The 25,519-nt window shown below is 31.9% G+C and overlaps 1 protein-coding gene across 13 annotated transcripts; it reads left to right on the forward strand.

Annotated features, from left to right (window-relative positions):
• Positions 1-23,520, forward strand: LOC408623 (endophilin-A). Of its 13 annotated transcripts, none has more exons than XM_026444332.1 (14): positions 1-146; positions 6,213-6,321; positions 12,981-13,049; positions 13,261-13,477; positions 13,806-13,939; positions 14,112-14,178; positions 14,895-14,957; positions 15,642-15,727; positions 15,812-15,915; positions 16,095-16,213; positions 16,984-17,076; positions 17,171-17,179; positions 17,689-17,804; positions 17,967-23,520. In XM_026444332.1, exons 2-14 carry the CDS (start codon positions 6,277-6,279, stop codon positions 18,084-18,086), a joined length of 1,242 nt encoding a protein of 413 aa, XP_026300117.1. In that variant the 5' UTR covers positions 1-146; positions 6,213-6,276; the 3' UTR covers positions 18,087-23,520. The 13 variants fall into 13 exon arrangements, with proteins under 13 accessions (XP_026300117.1, XP_026300114.1, XP_026300124.1 ...); XM_026444329.1 differs by lacking the exon at positions 1-146 and adding an exon at positions 4,693-5,065; XM_026444339.1 differs by lacking the exon at positions 1-146 and adding an exon at positions 4,701-5,065 and having other exon boundaries at positions 16,095-16,192.
• Positions 23,521-25,519: the final 1,999 nt, after the last annotated feature.

Consider the following 25,519-nt stretch of genomic DNA (forward strand, 5'->3'; position numbering starts at 1 on the left):
ATGGTTATGATTTATATACTGTTAGAAGAGCAATCTAGCGTTACTCCTGGAAACTTCAAACAGCTGTCGTCTGTGTCAAATCATAGCAGGGGGTTTGTCCATTTGCAGTTTTAAACAATTTCCTGTTCTCACTAAATTGATATACGGTGAGTATTCTTAAACAAATAATACCTATTATTTTTCTTAGAATTATTAATTTTTGTACTTTTTAGAAAGAAACGTTTGAATAGATTCGTTTATTCAATACACGGATATACTGTATGTACATTCGATAGGTTCAATATTTTTGTTTGACATATTTGTTAAATTTATTTGTTTTTGTGCATTTAATAAACAAGGCATATGTAATTAAAGCGTGGTATTACATACTACGTACTTACAAATTACAAAATAAATATAAAAACAAACGTTGAGTTGACGCCATATTCATTTCTGGTTACTAACAGCAACATTTTGTGATTGGTGGCGCGATATCATTATTGTTATTTTTAAATTTCAGTAAAATATAATAATATTCATATAAATATTTAAAATTAAATTATTTAACATTAAAAAAGTTTATAATAGAAATTAGTATTTTTTTTAATTATATATTAATAAAGTCTTTATTTTTATCAAATTTGTAAAATATTATTATTCGTTACTTTGAAACATTTAATAATAATTCACTCATATATACATATATATGTTAATAATATTTAATTAATATATAATAATATATAATATAATAATTTGCCATAAAGTGCATTAATATGAACACATGGACATATTAATATACATTAAAAATTTTTTTTTAATTGAGACACTTAATTTTATATATATGAATTTTATATATATATAATTTATCTATTTTTATGCATATTATTATCTATATTATATTATATATGCATATATAATGCATATATATGATACATAAAAGACACAATGCAAAAAGATTAATGTAATAATGCAATAATGTAATTAGTAATATAATATTTAATGTTGAATTATTATGTCGAAAAAAAAATAAAATTGAAATAAATAGCAAATGATTGATATGTTTATTATCTATATATTATATTTTTTTATAAAATTATAAATAGATAGTTTCTCTTGAAGTTATCTGTAGATTTATCTTTTTTTTTGCATAGATTTCTAATAAGTGATTAAATGATATTTATAAGTGATTCAATAAAAACGTGATATTTATTTTTAATTTGTATATATATTTATTATAATATAATCTTCTTTACGTAAAAAAAATATTAATGAGATTGCAATATAAAAAATGAAACAATATTAAAGCAAAATATAAGTCATAATAGATAGGTTAGTTTTTCCTGTATATAAAACCACTATTACTGACAATCAATTTTTACTCTAATTAAGTAAGATGAATCTTTAATAAAATAATTTAATTAATTTATATGACTTATTATTAATTAATTAATATAATTTCTTCATTTTAAAATTTATATTCCAAAAAATGAAAAATCAATTATTGATTGTTTCAATCATTTATTTGTAACTTATATTTTCATATTAAATTAAATTAATAAAGTCACAATAAAACTTATTATTTATTTATTTATTTGTGATAGGAATGAATTAGATTTTCTCTTAAACAATTTAATATATTTCATTATAAAAATACTGATAATATCTAGAATGAGAATTAATGTTCTTAAAAATTTTTTACACTTTATTGCATTATTATTATTTCTTTCTTTGTTTCGCAATTATTTTATAATTTATTTTATAATTGACAACGAAAGAATTCATAACAAAAAATTCGCTTAAGAAAAATGAAAGTAAAAGTTGGCTTAACTTGATAGATTAATGTCGTCTCCTGCTGGACTATTATATATTTTTAGAAGTATTTTCACGAAGTCTGTGTGGGGGTGGTTTATACAGCGGATGTACACTCAGCTTATGGGGGGCGTACAAAGCGACAGAATGTTATCGAATGATAACAGTACCATGACCTAATCATAATTCTCTGATAATTATTCACTGACAAATATACAAAATTCACAGAATTTTAGAATTTCTCTATTTTTGATAGATTTTTTGCAGTAATATGATTTCAATGATGATTGATTTTTTCATCACTTTGATATATATATATATATATATATTTAACTTGTTTCCAATTTTTTTAATATTTCTATATTTTTTTAATATGACTTTTAATATAATTTCATTTTTGAATAAAAATTTATTAAAAATTATTGTGAATTTTTTGGATTTGTAATTATTTGTTGTAAAATTTTAATTGCAAACAATATAAACTAGAACAATATTAAAATTTAACAATAATAAAGATAATAAAATTAGAATTAGAAATTTATAAAAGTTAAAGGAGTAATAATTTTTTATTAATTTTTTTAAAATTATTTTTATAAATAATATTACAAATAATGTTTATATGAGAAAACTTCCATACGTTTTAAAATGTTTTAAATTTTAATTATTATTCATAAATGAAAAATAAGAAAAAACATGATGTGTCTATTCTATCAAAATTTGAATCTTAAAATAAAATTATTATTCTTAATCAATCAGAAAATTAATTCATTTATAAATGTTCGCGTATAATTGTTATAAAAATATTTATATACAGTATCATGCCCTTTCTTTGCTATCGGAGGTAATGAGTTTTCAAATAAATACATTTTTTCGTGCCCCTTTCGTTACATTTAATACTATGACCTTTTCATGCAAAATCCTTTGAATCTTTATTCTCTCAGGTTAATTGTAGTTAAGAAACTATGATATACATTATTATAATATAAAAAAATTTAAAAAAAATTAACAAAATATATGCTATGAGATATAAATATAGTGGGATTTTAAAAAATTTTCATTATTTCAAGAAATAATTTATGTACTTGTAGTATTTTGAATTTTGTAAATTTTATGATAATATAATTTTAGAAAGAAAAAAACTGCAAACAAATGATTTATTTATATAATTATTACTAGATATATTCTAGATATAAACTAATTAAAGTTAAAAATAGAATTTGAAGGGAATGGCAAGAGTCCAAAAAAATGAAGATCAACTGTTTTGTCCTTGCACACTTCTTACTTAATTTTATTCACAATTGAAAAATTTAATAATATTTTTATACTTTTTCGCATTGATGCTAGTTATAGTAAATTCAATAAATAATAAATTTTAAAAATATTCAGTAAAAAAATTACCATTTCTTTACAATTAGAAAAATTTTATCGAGCAGAAACTGCATAGTGCGCAACTTTTTGCCAAGTTTCGCTATTTCTTCCTTGTTATTGATCGAGTTCTTCGAGATTTAATAATTATTTAATATATTTTAAATATCTTTGTTCTTTTTGTCAGTTTTTATCATTTAACAATAAAATATAATAATACATTTACCATATAATGATAAATGTTATAATTTAATATTGATATTTTCAATCCTTGAAATAAATTTGAAATGCGATTATAATAATTTATATATATATATATATATAAAACAGAACTGATATAACATTCGTTCATGAAAAAAATAATTTGCTAGAAATTATCATAATAAATATCGTTACAATATCAAATGCAATAATCACATATTAAAATATAAGTAAAAATTTCTCAAATAAGAGTTATAATCTATTTATATATTCTAAATGTTTGTTTTTTTCTTTTGTCTTATTTTTTTCTAAAATCTGATACTATCAATTTCAGAAAAAAAAAAAAATAAAAATAAAAAACAAATATTCATCTATATTATTTAAATCAATATTTTCCCAGATCTAATATAATAATCATACTTCGCGTGTTAGTAGTGAATATCTATATATCTTTAAGCAAAGGGGAAATAATTATTGAAATAGTTTTGCTGAAATGGAATAATATTCGAAGGTTTATTTCACGATCATGGTAGTAATTTTTATTTTTTTCTATCTTTCTATTTCTCTAATATCCAATACTGTGATAATATAATTAACGCGTTAACGCGTTTCATCATTTGTTTCATCTCTTCATAGTCGAAGAATATTTCAACATCAATTAAATACAACAATAATTTTAATCCAAACCAATCCTTCCATTATTATTCCAAGCGTTAACTCCGTGGAAATATTGTTTCTTTCTTCTCGGCGATACTTTCCGCTACTTGACTCTGCTTGTCCCCCAGAAACGCGTACAAAAACGCGTGTGGACAAGTTCGCGAGAGGGTTGAGATTAGCCGGCGCGTGGGCGAGGGAAATCCAGTAGCGGCAGAGAAAGAAAGGGGAAGAAACAAGAGGGAGGGGGAGGGGGGAGTGGAAGCGAGGAGTGAAAAGTGTGCGCGGCACACACTTGAAATCCGACCGGGAACCCAGGAAAATTCAGAGTGAGAGAAAACAGAGCGAAGAAAGGAATGAAAAGGGAATAAGGGAAAGTGTAGTGTGAATACAAGAGAGCTTGGAACATTTACGGGCAAAGTGGTGGTAGGGATCGCGAAGGAGAAAAGAGTGCAGCAGTGGAAAGGGTGGGGGGGGAGAGAGAGAGGAGGGAATATGAACGATGGAAGCGTTCAGTGGCAAAAAGTTGAACAGAGACTCGGGAAGGGAAGGATGGGAGCGCAAGCGAAAGAGAAAGATGAACGAAGGGAAAGGAGAGAGAGAGAGAGAGAGAGCGATGCGACGAAGGTAGGGGAAATTGGCGAGGAAGCGAGAGGGAGAAAGGCAAACGGAGAGAGAGAGGAAGATTACGCTATATTCTCTACTATGTTGGTCGGAGCGAGCGAAAGGGAGCACGGTGGGAGGATAAGGATGGAGTGGATGCCGGGTATCGATCGGTCGGGCTGAAAACTACCCTTCGAGGAAGAGGCGCAGTGTGCAAAACCGACCACGTACGAGTCGGTGGTGCTCGTGGTGCTCGCGGTCCACGCGGATCTCTACGCTCTCTCCAACTCCTTACACTTTTTCCCACTTGCGTGTGCCTCGCACGACCGCGATTGTCGTTCGGTATTCCCACAATTCGGTGGGATTACCGGTTGCGCTACGAGGCAACCGATTGCCACCGATTTTAACGAGGGTGCTATAAGGACGTTTGCCGTTTCGATCGCTAACTCTAGAGGTGAGAGATCTACTCTATCGTTTCATCTGTTAATTGATTCCTCTCCTCTTGATTTATTCCCAAGCTATGCGCGTACATCCACTCGATACATGCTTATACATATTGTTTTTAATGTTGCGATATTTGTAAAAAATGAGGGAATACGAGTCTCACCGGATACCACCGGATACGTCAGAATTTTCTTTTCATTTTCCAAACTAAAGAAAGGAGGTTTAACTTAACGTTGTGCTTGACAAATAAACGAGTATACATTCTTTTTTTTTTTTTTTCTAACATTGTCACAAAGGAAAGGAGAGAATAGGAACAACGGCGCTGGTATCACCAGGTCAATTGGAACAGAATTTCGACATTATCGTGTGCATCAGTCGTATCTGTCCTTTGTTTATCGATGTTACACCGTTACCAGTGTTTATTAGCTTGTTATTAAGTACATAGATGAACCGTATTTCCCCTCCGTGCAACCTTTGCCCTTATTCGTACGACACTTGTTCTCTTACCGCTCTCTTCTCTTCTCGAAGGAGCCGCGCGGCTTATTAAGAGGGACGGCATTCGTTAATTTCTCTTTATGAGCGTGACACTCTATTTTTGGACCCGAGTCGTCTTTGTTCCGCGATGGAATGAATATACGTAAGAATATAACGCACGTATAAGAAGGGAGCGTAGTCAGTCGAGAAAGGGAAACACTGTATGATGTAATTTTCTATGAGTAAGCCGGACTCTTGTCGGTATCGGTACGTCAGTATATATATATATATACGGTATATATACAGTTTTCATCTGTGAAATTGGCGAAATTATCGCAAGTAGATTTCTGTCCGTCACATACATATATATATATATATCTATATATGTATATACATGCGTAGATATTGAAATATCGGAAAGGATTAAACGTTGAACGTGTGTGTACGTGAGTCGGCGATTATTACATCAGAAGTAAGTCATGATGCTGGAAAACGTGGTCGATCGATAACATTGAAAATCATCCGTCCGTGGATGGCCGGATCTGGCGACCAGCCAACCGGCCAGTCATAAATTCAAACCCTTTCTTTGTTTTTCGAAAATTTGCCCCGATCGTTTCACTACTACACGCGTCGATTATATTATATAATTTTTATTTTTTTTCCTCCTTTTCTCTTGTTTCCAGATTACTACTCGTTGTTCCTGTCCGGAGCGTGCAAGCCAGAAGTGTCACCACCACAACCAACACCATGGCGTTCGCGGGTTTGAAGAAACAGATTAACAAAGCCAATCAGGTGAGTTTATACGTTTTTTTTATCTTATATTTATTAAGATTGTTTTATTTGTGTATAAACGAAACTGTCACTTACGTATATATACATTACTACTTTATCGTAGGATTATCGTACGATAATCGACGTTCGTAATCGGCCTTCTCTTATCGACGCTCGTTTATCAATATGTCATATAGCGCATATATATATTTTTTTTTTCATTTGATAGAATATCCAACGATCGCAAAACTTTACTCCTACGATTCTATTTCAAGTTATAAAAATGAGTCGAGCCGTATATACCGTTACATTAATACAATTAACATAATTTTCGTTTCATTTTGGTTCACCATTCAGGTGTTCCATTCAGGAACACAGTGGTGGAGGTTTCGTATATCGAGGGAAACGATTCGTATCGGTTTATTCGGGCAAAAGCAGGGTGGAGAGGAAGGGGGGAGGGAGAGGAAGAGAAGGAAGGGGCGGTGGTGGAAAAAGATGAAACTGTCAGGAATGTGGCACGATCCACGTTGCCTTTTCCACGATTGAATATCGCGATCCAACTTTTTGACCCGGTTTTAAGACTACCCTCTGGCGGAAATCTCCTACTTCCCCCACCACCACCACCGCCACCGCCATCATCATCAGAAGAAGAATCGCGTTTGTAATTCGCGATTGCCGATCAGAGCAATCCTCGAAAAACTCGGCCGATATTCTTCAACGATTTTCTTTTTTTTACATAATGTAATTACGATATGGGATACAGGAATGGAGAACAGAATCGTGTTACCACCCACGCACGGTTAACTGACCGAGATTCGCCAAGTTTTTCGAGGCCAGATTTTTAAGCTTACCTCGCCACAGGGGGAATCACGATTCTCCTCTCTTTGTAATCGCGGATATTTTGCGCCGAGTTTTACTGGGTCATGCCACGATTCCAACCGTTTTATTCCATCGTTTGATGGTAAATCATTGATGAATGCTTGCTGCGTTTTCGAATAGCTTTTCGCTTCTTCCCTTCATCGCGAAATTTTGCATTAATATCGTCAAGATTAGATTATTAAAGGCATGGAAATATTCTTCTTGCCCATCGTTTCAAGAGATCTGCGATACTTTCTCTTTTCTTTTTTTTTTTTTTGCAAAATTATCGATGATTGATTTCGTAATTTGTTAATCGATCGTTAACAGTCGATGATTGCGTAAAATTTTATTATTTAAAAATTCGATGGGAATGGTACAATTTTAATTCTGAAAAAATTTGTTAAATTACGAAAGAAAGAGATTGATAATGAATTTTGAACTAACGCGCTAAGTAATAAGACGGTATCGAAGAAAATGTGATATAACGATATTGGAGAAATTTTTCAATTAAAAATGATTTAAAATTTTCAAGCTTAACTTTCTATTTACTTTCTAAACTATTTGAATTTAATACTTGGCGAAATTATATAATTTATATTTATAATTATACAAATAACGCGAATTTTAGTATTCGAACGATTCGATTTAATAGATTGGTGATTTTTTAGCAAAGATATATGGCTCGCGAGTGATAAGGATTATACAATGGAAACAAACTTTCATCTTATGTAATTATTGAAGTGCGAATTGATCGTAATGCGGTAACCAACCTGCAGAGATAGATTTTTAAAATGCACTATTGAGGCTTCGAATGTAGGCTCGAGTGTTATTTTTCGTTTCAATACGTTTAAATACACATATATTTATTTTAGAATTCTAATTCTGATTTAATAAATTCGCCACACTTACATCAATTTATTTTTGATAAAAAAAAAAAATTCGAAAAAATTCGAGCAATATATAGATACAGAGAGAATGGCGCAAATGATAGAATGATAAATAGCACAACGAACAATCCATATCGTACCTCTAATGATCAATTTACCAGTATCCTAAACTGTTTACCCGTTCTTGTCGATAATTAGTTTTAGATACTGTTACACGGAGTTTTATCGTGAAACAATGCTGTGCTTTCATATTATGTTCACGTTGAAAAACATTTGTGTGATAAAACATTTTGCGAAAGTATTTTAATTAAAAAACAAAAAAAGAAAAAAAGAAATTTTTTCCTTTCATTTTATATAAACGTATTATATATATATATTACACACATACACGTTAATAAAATTTTAAATTAGAAAGTAATCTTGGACGAAAATCTATTTTTCTTTATATCGTTTTATATAACGTTATATATTCAAAATTTGTGAATGAATTTTTAAAAGATATATATATGTAAAATTATTATGTACAAATTACATAAACTTTTATCATAATTTTCCATTATCGTAATGAGATGATTAAAAAATATTTAAAACATGAGAAAGAATTAATGTTGAGGTTATTTTATGTATATTTTAGATATATCAATATTGCTTTGTTATTTTCATATATTATTATTCAACGATTAAAAATAATTAGTAATAATCTTGTTCCAAAAGTACAAACATTTTTCCTGATTGAAACCCAATAGATTGATCTGAAATGAAATATTTGCTTTTCTCGATAAAGCTTAATTTGTCAGGTTTATTATTATCGATAACGAGTTATGCTCGTCGTGCTTATTCTCTCGATAAAGTTCTTCTCTCTCTCTCTTTCTCTCTCAGTTTTCTCAAGCAATTATAATGATTCTTTACTTATGCTGATTTTATATTCATCGAGGATTAAAATTAATATATATATATATATATTTGATTTAATTTAATCTTGAATATCGATTTCTTTGTTATTCCATTCAAATATTGCACTCGAATATGTTCCAGATTTATTATACTAATTTTTTTTTTTTTTTCTTTTTACATAAGTATATATCATTTTAATTTAATTCGTTAAATATTTCGTTTATGTATCCAGCAAAATATCATTTCGTATTCAAGTGAAAAATTCAATATTATTTCCCGCAGAATATTTTTCACGTCGAACAATTATATTATTCGTGTTACATTGTAGCTTCGATACAATTTTTAAATGGAATAGCAAACAATAGCTGTATCACGCTAATTATAATTAACTTTATCAATTGTGAAAATAATTTGGAAGCAATTTAAAAAATAATCATACTTGCTTATCGATTTCTCGCTGTCCATCCAGCATAATTATTACCAAAACTTCCTCTACCGCCATTTAATCAGAAACAATTCCCGATTACGTATCGATTGACGTTCCAACCATTACTACGGTGTTCTGACCCGAGAACAGAGAGGTCTCGTTTGCCGTCGATGCGCCTTGAGTGGAACAATTAATTCCCATTTCGGCTGACACTTGTTTCAATCCGAGATGGATTCTTGAAATAGTTTCTGAAATGTTGAAATAGATGGAAGAATTGTTAAAATATACACGATTTTTAGCGTTAATCCTCCCTCCACCCCTCCTTCTCCGGCAGATGTTATTTTTAAGTCAAAGGCTCGATACCGAAATCAAATGTATATTTGATTTTCCAATTGACTTAAAATAACTAATCCGATCCGTAAGTTTACTTTTAAGATATCTCTAATAAGAAATTTCGGGTCAACATTTATTTTATATAATTTTAACAAGCGTTATTAACAACTTTGAATATTTTTTTATCCTATTTTATTAATCACCGTTTTATTTTTGATCGATTCACATGGGAAATTTTTGAAATCGAGTAATATTAATCTGTCGTTCGAATTGTAAAACGAATGATTAATGACCGAGGCAATGAGTTATTTCAACTTGTTTTCAAATTGCACGGAGCAAAGAAGTCTAATGTAAATATAATTTTATCTTATCGAATATATCAAATAAGGAAATCATACTATTATTTCTACTCTTATATACGTAATTACAGGATAACGTTAGACTTATATAATTTTCGATAATTTCATATCTATTTATCATCCTGAATTTCCCTCTATGAGAAATTCTTTCTTGTCTGATCAATTTTCAAAATCATTCTCCATAGAAATTTATTTTGAGATGCAATAATACTGCAACATCAACTATATTACGAATTAGAAAACAAATTTTCTAATCGAATTGTAAAAATAAAAATCTATCTACGAATTATCATTTAATCCCTAAATTGATTTCTAAATTCTAACCACTCTTTTTTCAAAACGTAATTAATGATTTTCGATCTGTATACGAAAAAACATTATTCGATTACTCGATCTCGCCTGTTTCGCAATAACAATTGGTTATCGGCAATGGCACAATGGGTTTGACGAGCCATTTCGCCCGCCCGTTTGGCCATCGTACCACGTTACCTACAATCGGTGCATAAATTCGAACGAGACGGCACGTGACGTTGCAAGTGCCGGATGTGGGTCAGATTTACTCTAGGACGACGTGTAATCGGCAACGCTACCTATGTTCCTGCGTGCGGTACCGGCTCTACAAGTGGGTCAATGTTAAATATAGGTCACGGTCGAACAGCAACTTTATCAAATAATCGTGTTGCTTGGCTTTTGCAGTTTTCAAGGATCACGGTATATATTGTTGCTTCGATATCGATGATGCGATTATTACTAGAATAATACCGCGATTGAATGCGAATCTTTCTTTTTTCTTTTTTCTTTGTCAAACGAATCTTTTTACTAAACCATCTCTTTATGATAATTAAAGAAGGGAAGAGATGGATTCTTTCGACTATGACAATTTTTTTTTTATTTTATATCATTCGATGAATAAGTTTTAACCTTTTTATTTTGGAAATCTACCGATGGATGTCTCCACCTTTGTTGATTTCTGTATACACATTTATGAAGAAATCTTTCCTAGGATCTTGAAGGATTCACGGTGGATGCACGTACGCAATTATTTAAAAGATGCCAATGCTAATCCATTGTCCGTGAATGAAAATAAATGATAATTCGATTCGCAGCAGATGTAAACAGATATGAAAAGAGAGAATGATCGTGGATGATTCACGATAGGGAATTTGTTGTTATTATGCAAATGAATTGCTTTTCGTTTCGCGTTATATTGTTATATGATTCATTCCTCTTTAGGGAGGAGATGTCTACGATATTGCGCTCGTAATAATTGCGAAAGGGTGCGTGGTATAATGCTTGCAATTCTCATTCATACTTGGATAACGTTCTCATTGAAATTGTTCGCGTGTTTCTCCCAATGAAAAGAATCGAGATTCGCCATTCGTGCACGTTTCGCGTAAACGGTGAACAGCGACAAAACGATTTTTATTAAGAGAATCGAAATTCTGAATTCTTTTTTTTCTTGCTCTTTTAAATAAAAGAAGAAACGACTATTTACTTATATTGTGAAATTTATACTCCAGTTACATATATAGATAAATAAAAATAAATTGGAATAATGTATAAAATTCATAATATCGGAATAATACTCTTCATTTCTATTATTCTTATTATTTTAATTTATTTTAATTCAATTAAAAGGATGAAATTACTTTTAATTGGATTTTTATTCTTTTTTTTTTTTTACAATTCTTTATTTCAAGTTTACGTAATATAAAGAGCATATCTAGAGAGAATTCTAGAGCATTTTATTATCTGGTCGATTTGACACGATTTTATTTTCATTGGATTTGCAAAATTAAATTTATCAATCACGCTACTTCTCTAATCTCCTCTATTTCTATTCTCTTTTATTCCCTTCCGTATTTAATTTTTCTTTCTTTCTTTTTTATCTACTCTTAAAATTATTGTAACAGTTATGATCGGGATCTGAAAAGTCGTCGAGCGAATCATTGAATGTATAATTCGCAGACTCCTTTTCAGGCATTTATTGGCAAAATTTCAGAGGGGAGGGCATTTTGCTTCACATCGAAATTCACCGGGAATATTATCGATCCCTCCGGGGGAGGGAAAGGGTATCCTTTCTGCCACTGGCATTTTCTCTCCCCTTTTCAAACATCTCGCCGGCCGTATCCTTTGCCCTCATCCTCTGACCCTCCACGGATATTTCTCGACCGTAGGAAATCTCGTTTCGTCTTTCAAGATGATCTCGCTTTACGAGCAATTAACTGACATCGACCAATCGACTACCATATATATATATATATATATACACGTAGCTTTGAGATTTTTATGATATCTCCTCTCTTTATAGAGATGCAACGGGACAATTTCCGGTTTATCGGTGATCTAACTATAGGGTGGATATTTTTCTTAATGGGATTTATTATTATTTTTTTTTTTAAATTGGAGCAAATTGGATCCTATAAAAAAAAAAGAGATCGTTCTTATGAATGAATCGAATATCGAAGAAGAAAAATATTAATTGGAAGGAGAAAATTGAAAGGAAAATTATATCATTATGGAAAACAGTTGATCGAATTGAATGGGTATTTAAAATACCATCGTTATAATTTATTGTTCAGGAAATCCACGTAACTTACAGTTTTTAATTTATGCAAAATAAATTCTACTTACCTCGTCTTTCGAAATAACGAGTAATTTAGAAGGTAATTACACAAGTTGAAAGTTTCAAAATGGAACACTGTTGTATATCAATTCATCACTAATGATTTTTAATCCCTCGAAACGACTTTGACCCCGATTAATCGAAAATATGTGGAATTTAATTAACACGCAAAGAATAATACGAAAGAAAGGAACGAATCAAGGAAATAAAGTACTTTTTCTAAAATTTTTGCTACCATTTCTATTTTCGTGGATTTTATTATTATTTGATCAACTTTTATTTTTTTTTTTTTTCAGTATATGACTGAGAAGATGGGCGGAGCGGAAGGAACCAAGCTCGACGTCGACTTTATGGATATGGAGAGGGTGAGTATGCGTTTCTACACTTTTAAGGCTTCCGCGAAGTGTTGCTGTTTCGTTCATTTAACCTTGAATCGATTTTCCGATGAAATTTCGTAATTCTTGCTCGAATCATCTATACTCGAAACTTAGGAAGCTGGAGAGAAAAGAAATAAGAAATAAAAATTGTATCGTATCTGGATGGCCGATGTACAGGGTGATGAAACTTTGATCGTAGAAAACGGACGTCACGTACGAGCTGGTGGAGGAGTTACAAATGAAAACGAAAGAGTTCCTTCAGCCGAATCCCACAGCAAGAGCGAAGATGGCCGCGGTCAAGGGCATCAGCAAGCTCAGCGGTCAAGCGAAAGCCTCGACTTACCCCCAGCCAGAAGGTGTTCTCGGCGATTGTATGCTTACCTATGGAAAGAAACTAGGGGAGGATAGTATTTTCGGTACGTTAAAATTATTACAGGCTTTATATTTGCCAGATCGAGCCACGGTTTTTTGAAAAATAACGCAACGTCAAATTATTTTGAACGATTCTCATGAAAAAAAGTATCCCATCTTCCGTTCAGTTCGAAGATACACGTAGTTGTAGATTCTACTCGATATAAATAAAATTTTTCAATAACATCTTTTTACCTTTGCTCTAACTTTAGAAGATTTACGTTGACCGATACAACTTCTTGCAAAGCAACCGGCAAAGTAGACGCATAAGTATGTATCTTGACGGTGACAAAGATTCGGCTCATTTATTCTTTTTCTAATTCCTGTTTACAGCTCAGGCTCTCATTGAAATGGGCGAGGCGATGAAGCAGATGGCGGACGTGAAATATTCGTTGGACGACAACATTAAACAAAACTTCCTCGAGCCTCTGCACCATTTGCAGACTAAAGACCTGAAAGAAGTGATGGTAGGCTGGTTATTAAAAAAGAAGAAAAAGTTCCCTTTCTTCTGCACTTCTGTCGAGTAACGCTGTCCCAGTTTAACGCGGCGAGAATACGAGACGAGAGCAGAAGGAAGGAAGAAAGAAAGGGAGAGAGAATATTCGTGAATGGGACTGATATATAACCTTTTGTTTTCAGCATCACCGGAAAAAACTTCAGGGACGAAGGCTGGACTTCGATTGCAAGAGAAGACGTCAAGCGAAAGGTATACTTTGGCCTACGAGTTCACTTTATCTCTTCTCCGCGACGTATTATTGATTTATTTAAGCACAACACGTTGGGGCCGTATACGTTGCGTCCTTGCAACGAAAACACGAAAACTCGACGCGTGCAACCCGTTTGCAATTATATATAATACGTATATATTCGTGTCTTACGTGTATTACGAAGATAAATCGTCAAATTAGAGAAAGGTATCGCGTATAAAAAAAAAAAAAAAAAGAAAAGAAATGTTGTTCCATCCAATGATCTAATTACATACACGCGTTCTTCCTTTGTTTGTAATTCTCTATTTACGGGTCTCTTTTATTTTACAGACATTCCATTCGCATGTTCTGCTGCATGTGCACGTTGTCATAGATTAATTATATTATTGATCATATATATAGTTGATGGATATCATCGTAAAGTGATAATTTTTTTTATTTTATCAAGCGACATATTTCGTTTATAGGTTAGAAATTTTACCATTCGGTACAATTTGAAGGATATTGAACTTAATCTTTTTAATTTTTCTTTTAAATTAAATTGGATTTTTGTTATAAATTCATATGGAACAGATGAAATATTCTTGATATTACATTCAGATTATAATTTTATTTATTGATTATTAGAATTTTCATTTTTTGTTTTGTATAAAAAGCAAAGAAAAACATTTTTCGTTTCTCGTTCATTTATCTGCATATTCTTATTAATCATTAGCCGGAAAAAGATCTAGCAGTCCTCATTTTGGAAGTCCAGCGAAAAGTTCATCACCGTACACTGGTGCGTGATTTTTTCACGTGCAATAAATTAGTAAACTTTTCGTTTAGTTGCTTTATATAGTAATAGTCATAATTAAATTCATCAATATTTCAATTTTCTTTTAAATTTTTAAAAAATATATATTTTAAATTCTGATTAATATTATAATAGTGGATGTAGTATTATAATAGTAAAATAATAGTAAAAAAGTAGTTATGATTTTTTTAGAATAAATTCTTTTCTTAGAATACTTTCTTTTTTTTTTTTTTTTAGATTTTGATGTTTACATATATTTCTCTTTAAATAGATACATGTAACTTTACATCAGTAGTAGTAATGCATAATTACATTAAATGATTCAGATCATATCATAAGAAAATACTAATAATAAGTATATTAAGCGTAGTATGTAAGAAGTATAATTATGTTCATATGTGCATCAAAGGTATTGCGAATGTTGAATGCATTGTATTCAATATAGTTTATATGAAAATTTAATATTTGTACATGCTTGCGTTTAGAGAAGGAAGGAACTTGTACAATTGAAATTTTAGGTTCACAACGGTTTAATTTTGCTAGTATTTATTATTTCTTGTTTGTGCTATTTTTATTATCGTATCGAATTTAGGCATTGAAGCAACCCAGTAGTGCAATTTTTAATATTTTCACCGGCGCAAATTTTGCGAGCAGGTTCTCACGTTTCAGACGACGAGATTCGTCAAGCCGAGGAAAAATTCGCCGAGAGTCTCCACCTAGCACAATTGGGCATGTTCAATCTTTTGGAAAATGACGTAAGTAAAAGATAAATTGACAACGTATTTTTATTTTTCATTTTCATTCAAATGAATGTTAAACGTGAATTATTTTATTTTTAGGTAGAACAAGTGGCACAGTTGGCAACATTCAGTGAAGCTCTTCTGGAGTATCATCAACAGTGTACTGAAATTCTGAGAACATTAACAGAGACACTTTTAGAGAAGTATGTGTCAATTAACATAAATAAATTTATGTAATCTAAATTAGCTGTAGATGTTGTATGGATTCTTTTTTTTCAATTTTTAGATTAAGAAATTACTATGAAATTATTATCTTTCATTTATTACTCATAATAAGTAGCGATAATTATTTTATTTGTAATATTATTTTTAAAAATTATAGAAAAGACGAAGCGGCGAATAAACCAAAACTGGAATTCGTACCGAAAACATTGGCCGATTTGCACGTCGATGGATTACCTACATCGGATGCTATGAACGGTGGGAACTTCTCCCTCCATGGTAAAACACATTTCACACATACATATACGAAATAATGATACATGCGGGTGGATTGGCTGTCTGTTTCTTGTTCCCTCTGTCATGCAACATCTCTCTACATGTTCTGCAACTATACACTATTGTCGTATACGTTGTCGTACTCTTTCCTGATTGAATTTCCCCTGCCATTTTTCTAGTTGTCAGATGGACATTAACTTTATTTAATCTTGTGCACTTAAAAAGATATATATACACATACATTAATGTAATTAGGAACAATGTTTCATATAACGAAGATGACAGTAAAGTATAAAAGTTGATAAAATCATATTTTAACTTCATTAAAAAGGAAGTTGATGAAAATAAAATTGAATAGACCAAACTAATATACATGTTAGCAATCTTATAGTAACAATGTTTCATATTAAGTTTGATGTTTAATGATAGTTTTAATCTTTGTTTTTATTTTTATTTTTTTTTGTTTGTTTGAAATGTAAAAAAGTTATTCAATTTAAGATAAAATCTCTATGCGTATCTTATCCATTTAACTCTTTAAATATACTTTATCTTCTTTCTTTTTCAAATTAAATAAGCTTCACAACGAATAACTTTTTTGTATTTTCAATAATTTTAATTATACGTACACTTGTGAATCGTGTACGTATATGACGATCGACGAACTGTTTTATCAAATTAATCATCTCTAACATACACTTTTCATACACGTCACTCGATTGTTGTGTGTGTATACTTTCGTATACTTGAATGTCTGTCCTTCTGACACGATGTAGGGGCAAGTCGAGCCGGGTCTCCAATTCATGTGGAGGGGAAGCGCTCGCAGCTCGAGCTATTTCCAGCAGGAAACCCGCCACAATCTGCCAATGGTAAATTTTGCATGGGGTTGGTTTTTCCTACCGTAGGATTCGATCGATCAATTAATTATTCAATTTCGATTCGCTTTTCGTGCACCGCAAACAGGGCAAGAAAGTAATTACTGTTTTGCCTTTTGTATATTTATTGATGTATTCTAATTTAGCTATTTTAAAACGATCATCTATTCGCATGCTTTGATCGTACTTTCTTTTTATGTGTGCTATCTTATACTATATTTTATACGAAAATTATTGATAATTAGCCGAGTGATTCACGATAAAATTTGAATATCACGATCGTATTTATTCTTTTAATATAATACACGATGTTTATTAAATTATCAATTTATCCAGATATTCAAATATTAATGTGATTCGCCGTAATTGTAACATTTGTAATTTTATTTAGATTTTAGTGAGCAGCAGCTGTTTAATTTAAGCGTCAGATGTTACATTTAATTTTGCATTAAATGTCTCATTTCGTTGAAGATAAAATTCGAATTTCATCGAGCAGATGTTTAAATAACGTAGTGTTTTAATTTAAGCTAATTGCAGCAAGCCTTGTTTCACCTCGTTGTATTTTTATTATAATCGTAAGATAATTGTGATTCTGATATTTTACAGCTTCTCCCTTACCATCTCCAAGCAAATCGCCAGCCAGGACTCCGATGACAAGACAACCATGTTGCACAGCTTTGTACGATTTCGAAGCAGAAAATCCTGGAGAGCTCGGCTTCAAAGTAAATATATATATATTCCATTCCAAATTTTGTCTATCGTTTCCACAATAATAAATAAAAACACTTAAATTGTTGTTGAGCTAAGAAATGATAGCCATTATTAATTACATGATCATTTTGAGCTTGATGAAAAACTAACGTACAATTTATTTGCTTTTGCAGGAGAACGATACGATCACTCTGACCAGGAAGATCGACGAAAATTGGTTCGAGGGTACCTTGAACGGTCGTACGGGTTATTTCCCAGTAACTTATGTGCAAGTCGTAGTGCCATTACCTTAAGGAGGCGCGCCGCGTCTCGTAACCAAAGACCCTGCATTCGTTCACCAGCGTTTACCATGAGAATTATTATCTTATTCTATCGAATAGCCTAAAAATCTCTTTCAAGACTACTCTCTATATTGAAATTACTTACGTTAATGGTTCCCGCTTGTTCGAAACGGATGGATCTTCATGTTTTACTCTCATTTACTTGTTTTATTTTATTTTTTATTTCTTCTCCCCCTCCCCCCTCCCCCTCTTATAGTCCCCGAGGATAGCTCTATTAACGCATGTTAATGTACATATATATAATGTTATAGTGTCTTTTATCGACGTAAGGACCTTCGCGCGCGCAGATGCATATATTATATATATATATATATATATAGGGTGTTCAAATATTCGCGAAACACTTTCAGATATTGAAGCGTCGAGAGCAAACGAGAAAGTTGATGTGTAGAAATGTCGGTTTGTCGAGTCGTTTGTTTACTTTGCGTTGTTGGATAATGATAGAAAGAGACGGAGATATAGAACTCGTTTCATAATGCATAAATTATAAATGAATAAACGAATCGACATTTTTATGTGTGAAATTTTCGCTCGTTTCTTTGGATCTTTTTTCGAAAGTGCCCTACGAATATATCAACATCTTAAACATTACACACGACTCACACTATTGCGATTAAGTATGAATACACGTATACACGAGAGTTATTATTATACATGTACACACATATTATATATACGTCGTAAAGTACCTACCGATGGCAGTCCACCGTCAAGGGCGGCTCTTCTCTCATTTTCTATTTGTCATCTCATCAATGTTGTGTCATCTTTTCAAACGTTTTATCCATTATTATTAGTTTCCACACCGACTTGTTTGATTGCACAAAAGACACGTCAGAGCGCCAAGACTGCATTGAAATTTTTCTGAAGGACGAATTCCCAAGTAAAACTCTTTAACCTCAAGTGTTTTCCCATTTATTGAAACGATATCTATTTCAAGTAATCATTACTTATTCTAGTAGTAACGTAACGATCGTTGCGCGTCTGTTTTTTTATAGGCGACGACGATCGAATCGAGTTTTAAGAAAGTTTCCGTTTCTCAACTTTTCTCTTTTTTTTTTTACATTCATAATCGTTCCTTTATTTTTTTCATTTTATCACGTTTTACACTCATGTTTTAGAATTTGTTTTAGAAATTGTTTTAGAATTTTCGTTAATTGCTCCTCGTGTTTTCAAGCGCACTGTTATTGATACGGAGAGAGAGAGAGGGAGAGAGAGGGAGATAGAGCGCGTGAGAGGGAGAGAGAGGGAGAGAGAGAAAGATTATTCATCGAAAATCATATATATATTATACGTTTTGCGTTGGTCCGCACGGCGCAGCGAAAAAGAAACCATGTAACTCGTATTATTAACGTATCCGTACGTTGTATAGCAATTCGTTTCCATTCCCTTGTCGACGTTTTTCTCGACGTTTATCTCGTATCGTTTTGTCGTTCTTTTTTGAAATCATTTTAGAAAGAGACCGAATAGAAACTTAGGATTTAGTTTAAATGATCTTCAAAATGGCGGCGAACCTCTTCCACGAAGTCGTCGATTAATAACAAGACGAATGAATTCCCCATTTTTTGTGTTTTCCAAAATGATCCAACGTAATATTTACAATCGGTTAATGATCGATTTAGAAATTCCTTTATTTATTCCTATCGTGATATTATAGCCTTTCTTTTCTTTTCTTTTAATTCTTTAATTCTTAATCGAACGAAATTATTAAGGATAAATTGAAATCATGATAACATGAAATCTTCGAATAGGAAATAAAAATCTTTATCGTAGAAATCCAAGTACTTATTAATTTAGAGAGATTTTTCGTTCTATTTCTATCTTGGACTACTTTGTACGAGAGTTCAACCGCCAGAACAATGAAAGTAATTAAGGAAATTGGTTATTTGTTGCCACGTGGATTTTAGGTAAATCTTCAACAACAAAATATTTGCTAAGCATAATATTATAATAATGTTAGAGTATATTAACTTACTTATATAAAATATATATATATATATATATATATGTTGTCGATGACGGCGACAACGGTGATGACTACGACGATGGCATTATTATTATTGATACTCGCATATTTTTCCATTTACTATTACGGTAAAAAAATATTTACATGATGGAAAAACGTTCTTGGCCTTACCTTACATTTTCAACCGTTCCAAGTTGGCAGTTTCGTGTATAGTTGGTGTATTTTATGAATTAAAAATACGGCATCCTTGGAACAACGTTGCAATACGAATGGGTTTTACGATCAATTGAATTTATACGATTAAGTACACACACATATACACACACACACAGTAGCTCTATCTATCTCGTTAAGAAAGATTATTACGGAATTAATAAAAAATCGATATTATTGTGTAACGTAAATTAATTATTATTTACAATTATTATTTACAAAATCGATATTATTGTGTAACGTAAATTAATTATTATTTACAATTATCGATGTCTACGATTAATTGTTCCAGAAGTTAGGAAGCCTTTTCTATTTTTGCTTATATATTCCAGCTGAAATAAATAAACTCGTAATATTTTACTTTACGAGCGAAATTAAGAACAAAAAAAAAATACTCGAGGAAAACTTTCCGAGCCTCTATCTTTATCCTTCTCACTCTCTCTCTGATCACTGACACACTGAGAAGGAGGGATGATGAGAAAGTTGCGTTGCGATATTTAAACAGGTTAGGCATTCCCCCCCATCGATTATGATCTCAAGTAACGTACAAACTAACGATATATTTTCTTTGTTATTAAAGATGCAAAAAAGAAAGAAAAAAAGATGTGTATTTATCGAATTGGAACGTTGTTCTTGGCGCCGTTTAAAAAAAAATTGTCAAGAATGAAACTTAGGATTGATTTGCCGCGAAAATGAAAATTCGTTGTCAATCGGGGTGTTCGATTGATAAACCGTTACTGCTGCTACCGTCATCAGCGTTCAGTCATTGCGAATACGAAACAGGAGAGAGAGAGAAAGAGCGAGAGCGAACGAACGAATGAGCGAGCGAGAGAGAGAGAAAGTTTGAGGAGTTTAAAAAGAAGCAAGAAGAGAAGAAGAGATACATTGATATAATTTTATCTATCGTATAATTCATAATTGTGAGATGTGTGAAAACATTTTCCTGACAAAAAAAAAAAAAAATCGAAGTGTTATCGATGTTGTGCAATATTAAAAGTTTAACGTCACGCTGTTTAAAAGAAAACGTCATGATCGCTGGATCAGTGTTTCTCAAAAGCACGATCGAATTATAGAGGGGTTATAAATAGGTATAAATAGAAATTTTTCCCACCCACTTGGTTTCCAACGATGGTTGGCGCGTCTTCGAAAAAAAAGAAAAAAAGGGGAAATTGTCATTTGTCATATTTTTCTTCTTTCGAGCAATTTTTCGGGGAACAAAAACTCTCGTTCTTTGTGATTTTACGACTTGGGCGGATCGACGCGAAGAAAGAACGTAATAATCGTATAAGGGATTATAATATAGGTGCCATACGAGAAGATTGATATACTTCATAGATCGAAAAAAAGAAAAAAAAAAAGAAAAAAAAATAAAACGTAACAAAAAAGCGACGAAAGAAAGAAGTAACTAACTAACGATCAATATGATTTTCGTAACTCTATATATATATATATATATATATATGTACAGGTTGTGATAGCCTTATGTTCTTTCGAGCGTTAACCGTTGCTAGGAATTTCGTCAATTAATAAAAATACGAAGAATTAACGAGGCGTGAGTTTCATCTTCCAAAGCATTGTCGAGAATCATTCGAGAGAGGGTGTGCGATACAGTCTGACATATATAACCAGCCGGGGGAAAATCGAAAGGGAAAATCGCGTTTTTGGGAGTCCTGTAACTTGCGTCCACGTGAAAACGATAGCAATATAAGTATCCTTTTGGAACGAGAGACATATCATCGAGATTATTTTTCTTGCAATTTTGAGAAACACTGTACTGGTACGTACAAAGTATGTTTAAATAAGAAAGAGAGGAAGAAGAGGAAGAGAAAGAGGAAGATGAAGAAGAAAGAGAAGGAAAGAGAAGAAGAAGAAGGAAAAAAATCACGAGGGACCGATTCTCGTGATATTTATTGTTGCCCTCGCGGACCTGTAACAGCGACCTCTGTCAACTATGTAAGAATATAATATGATCGTGAAGGAAAACGAAAAAGAAGAACGAGACGAAACGATCTACTACGAATAACTTAAAGGGAAAAAAACAAAAAAAAAAAACAAAAAAGAAACAAAAAAAGAAAAAAAACAAATCGGTATCTTACTCTATAAATGTTGGCTATTGTTAAATGTTGAATATTGTTCTGCGGAGTGCTTGCCTCCATTTCGAACGACGAATCGATAAAAGTTTACGAATTTTCGACGATTTCAAGGATCTTTGATTGATGTTTTTACTTCGTTTTTTTTTTTTTAAATAATCGTTGGTGCCTTTCCTCTATTTCTTTCCCCTTTTTTTTTTTTTCTCTTAATTTTTACGAACGAACGAGCTTTCCACATGTGTGTGTATATATATATATATATATATATATATATATATATATGTATATTTTATATATATATATAAAATAATATTTCTCATAGAAATACGTTATTTATATTGTAGATAGATTTACTTTTTACTGAACGTATTTTTTGTAGTACATAATGAAAGAGAAAGAGGAGGATTAATGTACGCTGTGAGTACGCGAGCGCGCAGAGTCTCGTTCGAAGCGACAAGCTCTCCGCATTTTAATTGTAATCTAACTATTTTCGGGGGTTCTGACAGACGTCGAATCTATCGCTCCCCGCAATCACTGAGCATCCTTGGTCCGGAAAAATAGAATTACGAATAGCTATTCTTGTTCCACCCTCCCCCCTCCTCCTTCCCGACGTATCGCTTATTATCTCTATTATTCTTCCAACTACACGAAGCACGCTATTTTTCCCTTCCTTTCGTGTTTCTCGTAATTCCTGCCCACTTATATTTTGTAAGCGTTAGAATGTCCGGAATCGATCGAGAAACCCAAGAGGAAGCGAGGATTATATTACTTTTTTCTCTCCCTAATCATTGCACTACGCTTGCACTACTCGTTTCTTTTTTTTTCAATTTTTTTTTATATTTTTTTCTCTATCTTCCCGATCCCTTCCCTCCTCTTGATTCCCCTTTGTTCTTCCCGTTGTTCTTGAAACGAAACGCGAAGGGACGACCAGTGGATGCAACGCAGTGATACTTTCAGACAATACAATTACAATTAATTACATTACTTATATTATGATAAATTAATCTATTATTGAAACTCCGATCGAAGAAGAATATACGATATGTACTCGATATTCGGTCAATGCTAAATAATTATTATCACTATAATTAAGAAATAAAGTGTGCTCTATGTCATGCTACGTTATCGTTTTCAATTCGTTCTTCTATTCAAAAAAAAAAACAAAAAATCATCCGTCACTTCTCTGATCCAAATCCTTCGACAAATCAATAAATTAAATCGTTCTTTTAATCTTCTCACAAGTTTCGTTTCCACCAAATGCTCCACCAACACGTCCAGAAAACTGTCGATCGTAAGAGGAAGGCATGGCTGCTTATCGTTCGGCTAGGCGTGATTCAGCGGATCATTTGCAGAGTTAACCAACCCTGCGACATGATTTACCGAGCATACCAAGTTGCATCCATAATGCATATCTTCCCTTCCGTGGACATAATTGTATACGATATTACCCGGGGGAGCGGGCTTCTTCCCGGTAACAAGGCATACCATCAAACCTCGGCCAGGGACTCCCCTCGTAAAGCACGGTGCCGCGCGTGGCCGGCTTCCACTCGCGCCGCGAGATCGAGCCTCCATCCGCATCCGAGGGATTGTTACGAGGGCGCACCACCAACCCTCTCCCACCTAACCGCGGAAAATACAGCTTTTTCATGCCCAATTACAGCGCTTGTTCCTCGTTATGGGATTTTTTTCTTTTTTTCTTTTCTTATCACGATATTATTATTCTTTTTTTATTTGTTTAATTGGGAAAAATTTCTCTTTGGAAAAAATAGTTTAATAATTTAATCTCTTATTAATATGAAGATAATTGAAAATTAGTAAAAATATTTCTGGAGAAATTAGAAAAATAAGAGTAATTTTAATTTAACAAAATCAAATTTCATTGTGGATGGATTGATTTTTTTAAAGGGAGAAAAGATAGTTTGGAAAAAATAGTTTAATAGTTTAATTAATCTTATTAATATGAAAGATAATTGAAAATTAGTAAAGTTTTTTTCTTCTATTATTTCGTTAATTGGATTTGAAAGAAGTTTAAATATTTCTGGAGAAATTTTAATTAGAAAAATGAGAGTAATTTTAATTTAACAAAATCAAATTTCATTGTGGATGGATTGATTTTTTTAAAGGAAGAAAAGATAGTTTGGAAAAAATAGTTTAATATTTTAATTAATCTTATTAATATGAAGATAATTGAAAATTATAAATTAGTGTAGCAAAGTTTTTTTCTCCTATTATTTTAGTAGTTAATTGGATTTGAAAGAAGTTTAAATATTTCTGGAGAAATTTTAATTAGAAAAATAAGAGTAATTTTAATTTAACAAAATCAAATTTCATTGTGGATGGATTGATTTTTTTAAAGGGAGAAAAGATAGTTTGGAAAAAATAGTTTAATCTCTTATTAATATGAATAATTGAAAATTAGTATAATAAAGTTTTTTCTCTCTATTATTTCGTTAATTGGATTTGAAAGAAGTTTAAATATTTCTGGAGAAATGTTAATTAGAAAAAAATAAGAGTAATTTTAATTTAAACAAAATCAAATTTCACTGTGCGGACGGATTGATTTTTTTTAAAGAAGAGAAAAGAAAAGTTTTTATAAATATCGAAAAGAAATAGCCTTAATCGCATCGAGAAATTCAACGTAATGCGCTTCTTAAATTGAAAACGATTTTCGCAACGCGACGCAAAATCCCACTGAATTTCTTCTCTCCCTCCTTTATTGTTCCTCTCTCTCTCTCTCTCTCTCTCTCTCTCTCTCCTTCGAGTTTTAGAGAAATATTCGCGAGGAGAGACGTTTTTCTTGGGAAACGAAAAGTCGAATTACTTTCTCGCAGATACAATACCGGCTTGCTATGCTCGCGTCCCATAACAGGAGGGTCGTTTTTATTAATGCACGAGAGAGGGGCACGTAGTAAGCGGCTTAGCTCCTGCAATTAAAATGTTTCTTTAAATACCCAGCTTGTCGACTTTATTGTAGATGACTGAAAGTTGTGTTTAAATCCTTGCTCGTTATACTGGTTCTCGATATCATCGCTGTTTAAAAAGAAGAAAAAAAAGAAATCTCTCCCCTTCCCTATCACGCGATTCAAAAGTTTTGGCCTCTACATTTACTTTTTTTCAAC

The sequence above is a fragment of the Apis mellifera genome, linkage group LG1, assembly GCF_003254395.2.
Source record: "Apis mellifera strain DH4 linkage group LG1, Amel_HAv3.1, whole genome shotgun sequence".
NCBI lineage: Eukaryota > Metazoa > Arthropoda > Insecta > Hymenoptera > Apidae > Apis > Apis mellifera.

Excerpts from the sequence above, each read along its gene's own strand:
- LOC408623 (XM_026444332.1), top strand. The coding sequence starts at position 6,277 with ATGGCGTTCGCGGGTTTGAAGAAACAGATTAACAAAGCCAATCAG. Across the intron at positions 13,478-13,805 it reads AGGGGAGGATAGTATTTTCG|CTCAGGCTCTCATTGAAATG; the intron begins GTACGTTAAAAT and ends TCCTGTTTACAG. Across the intron at positions 14,958-15,641 it reads AAGTTCATCACCGTACACTG|ACGACGAGATTCGTCAAGCC; the intron begins GTGCGTGATTTT and ends CTCACGTTTCAG.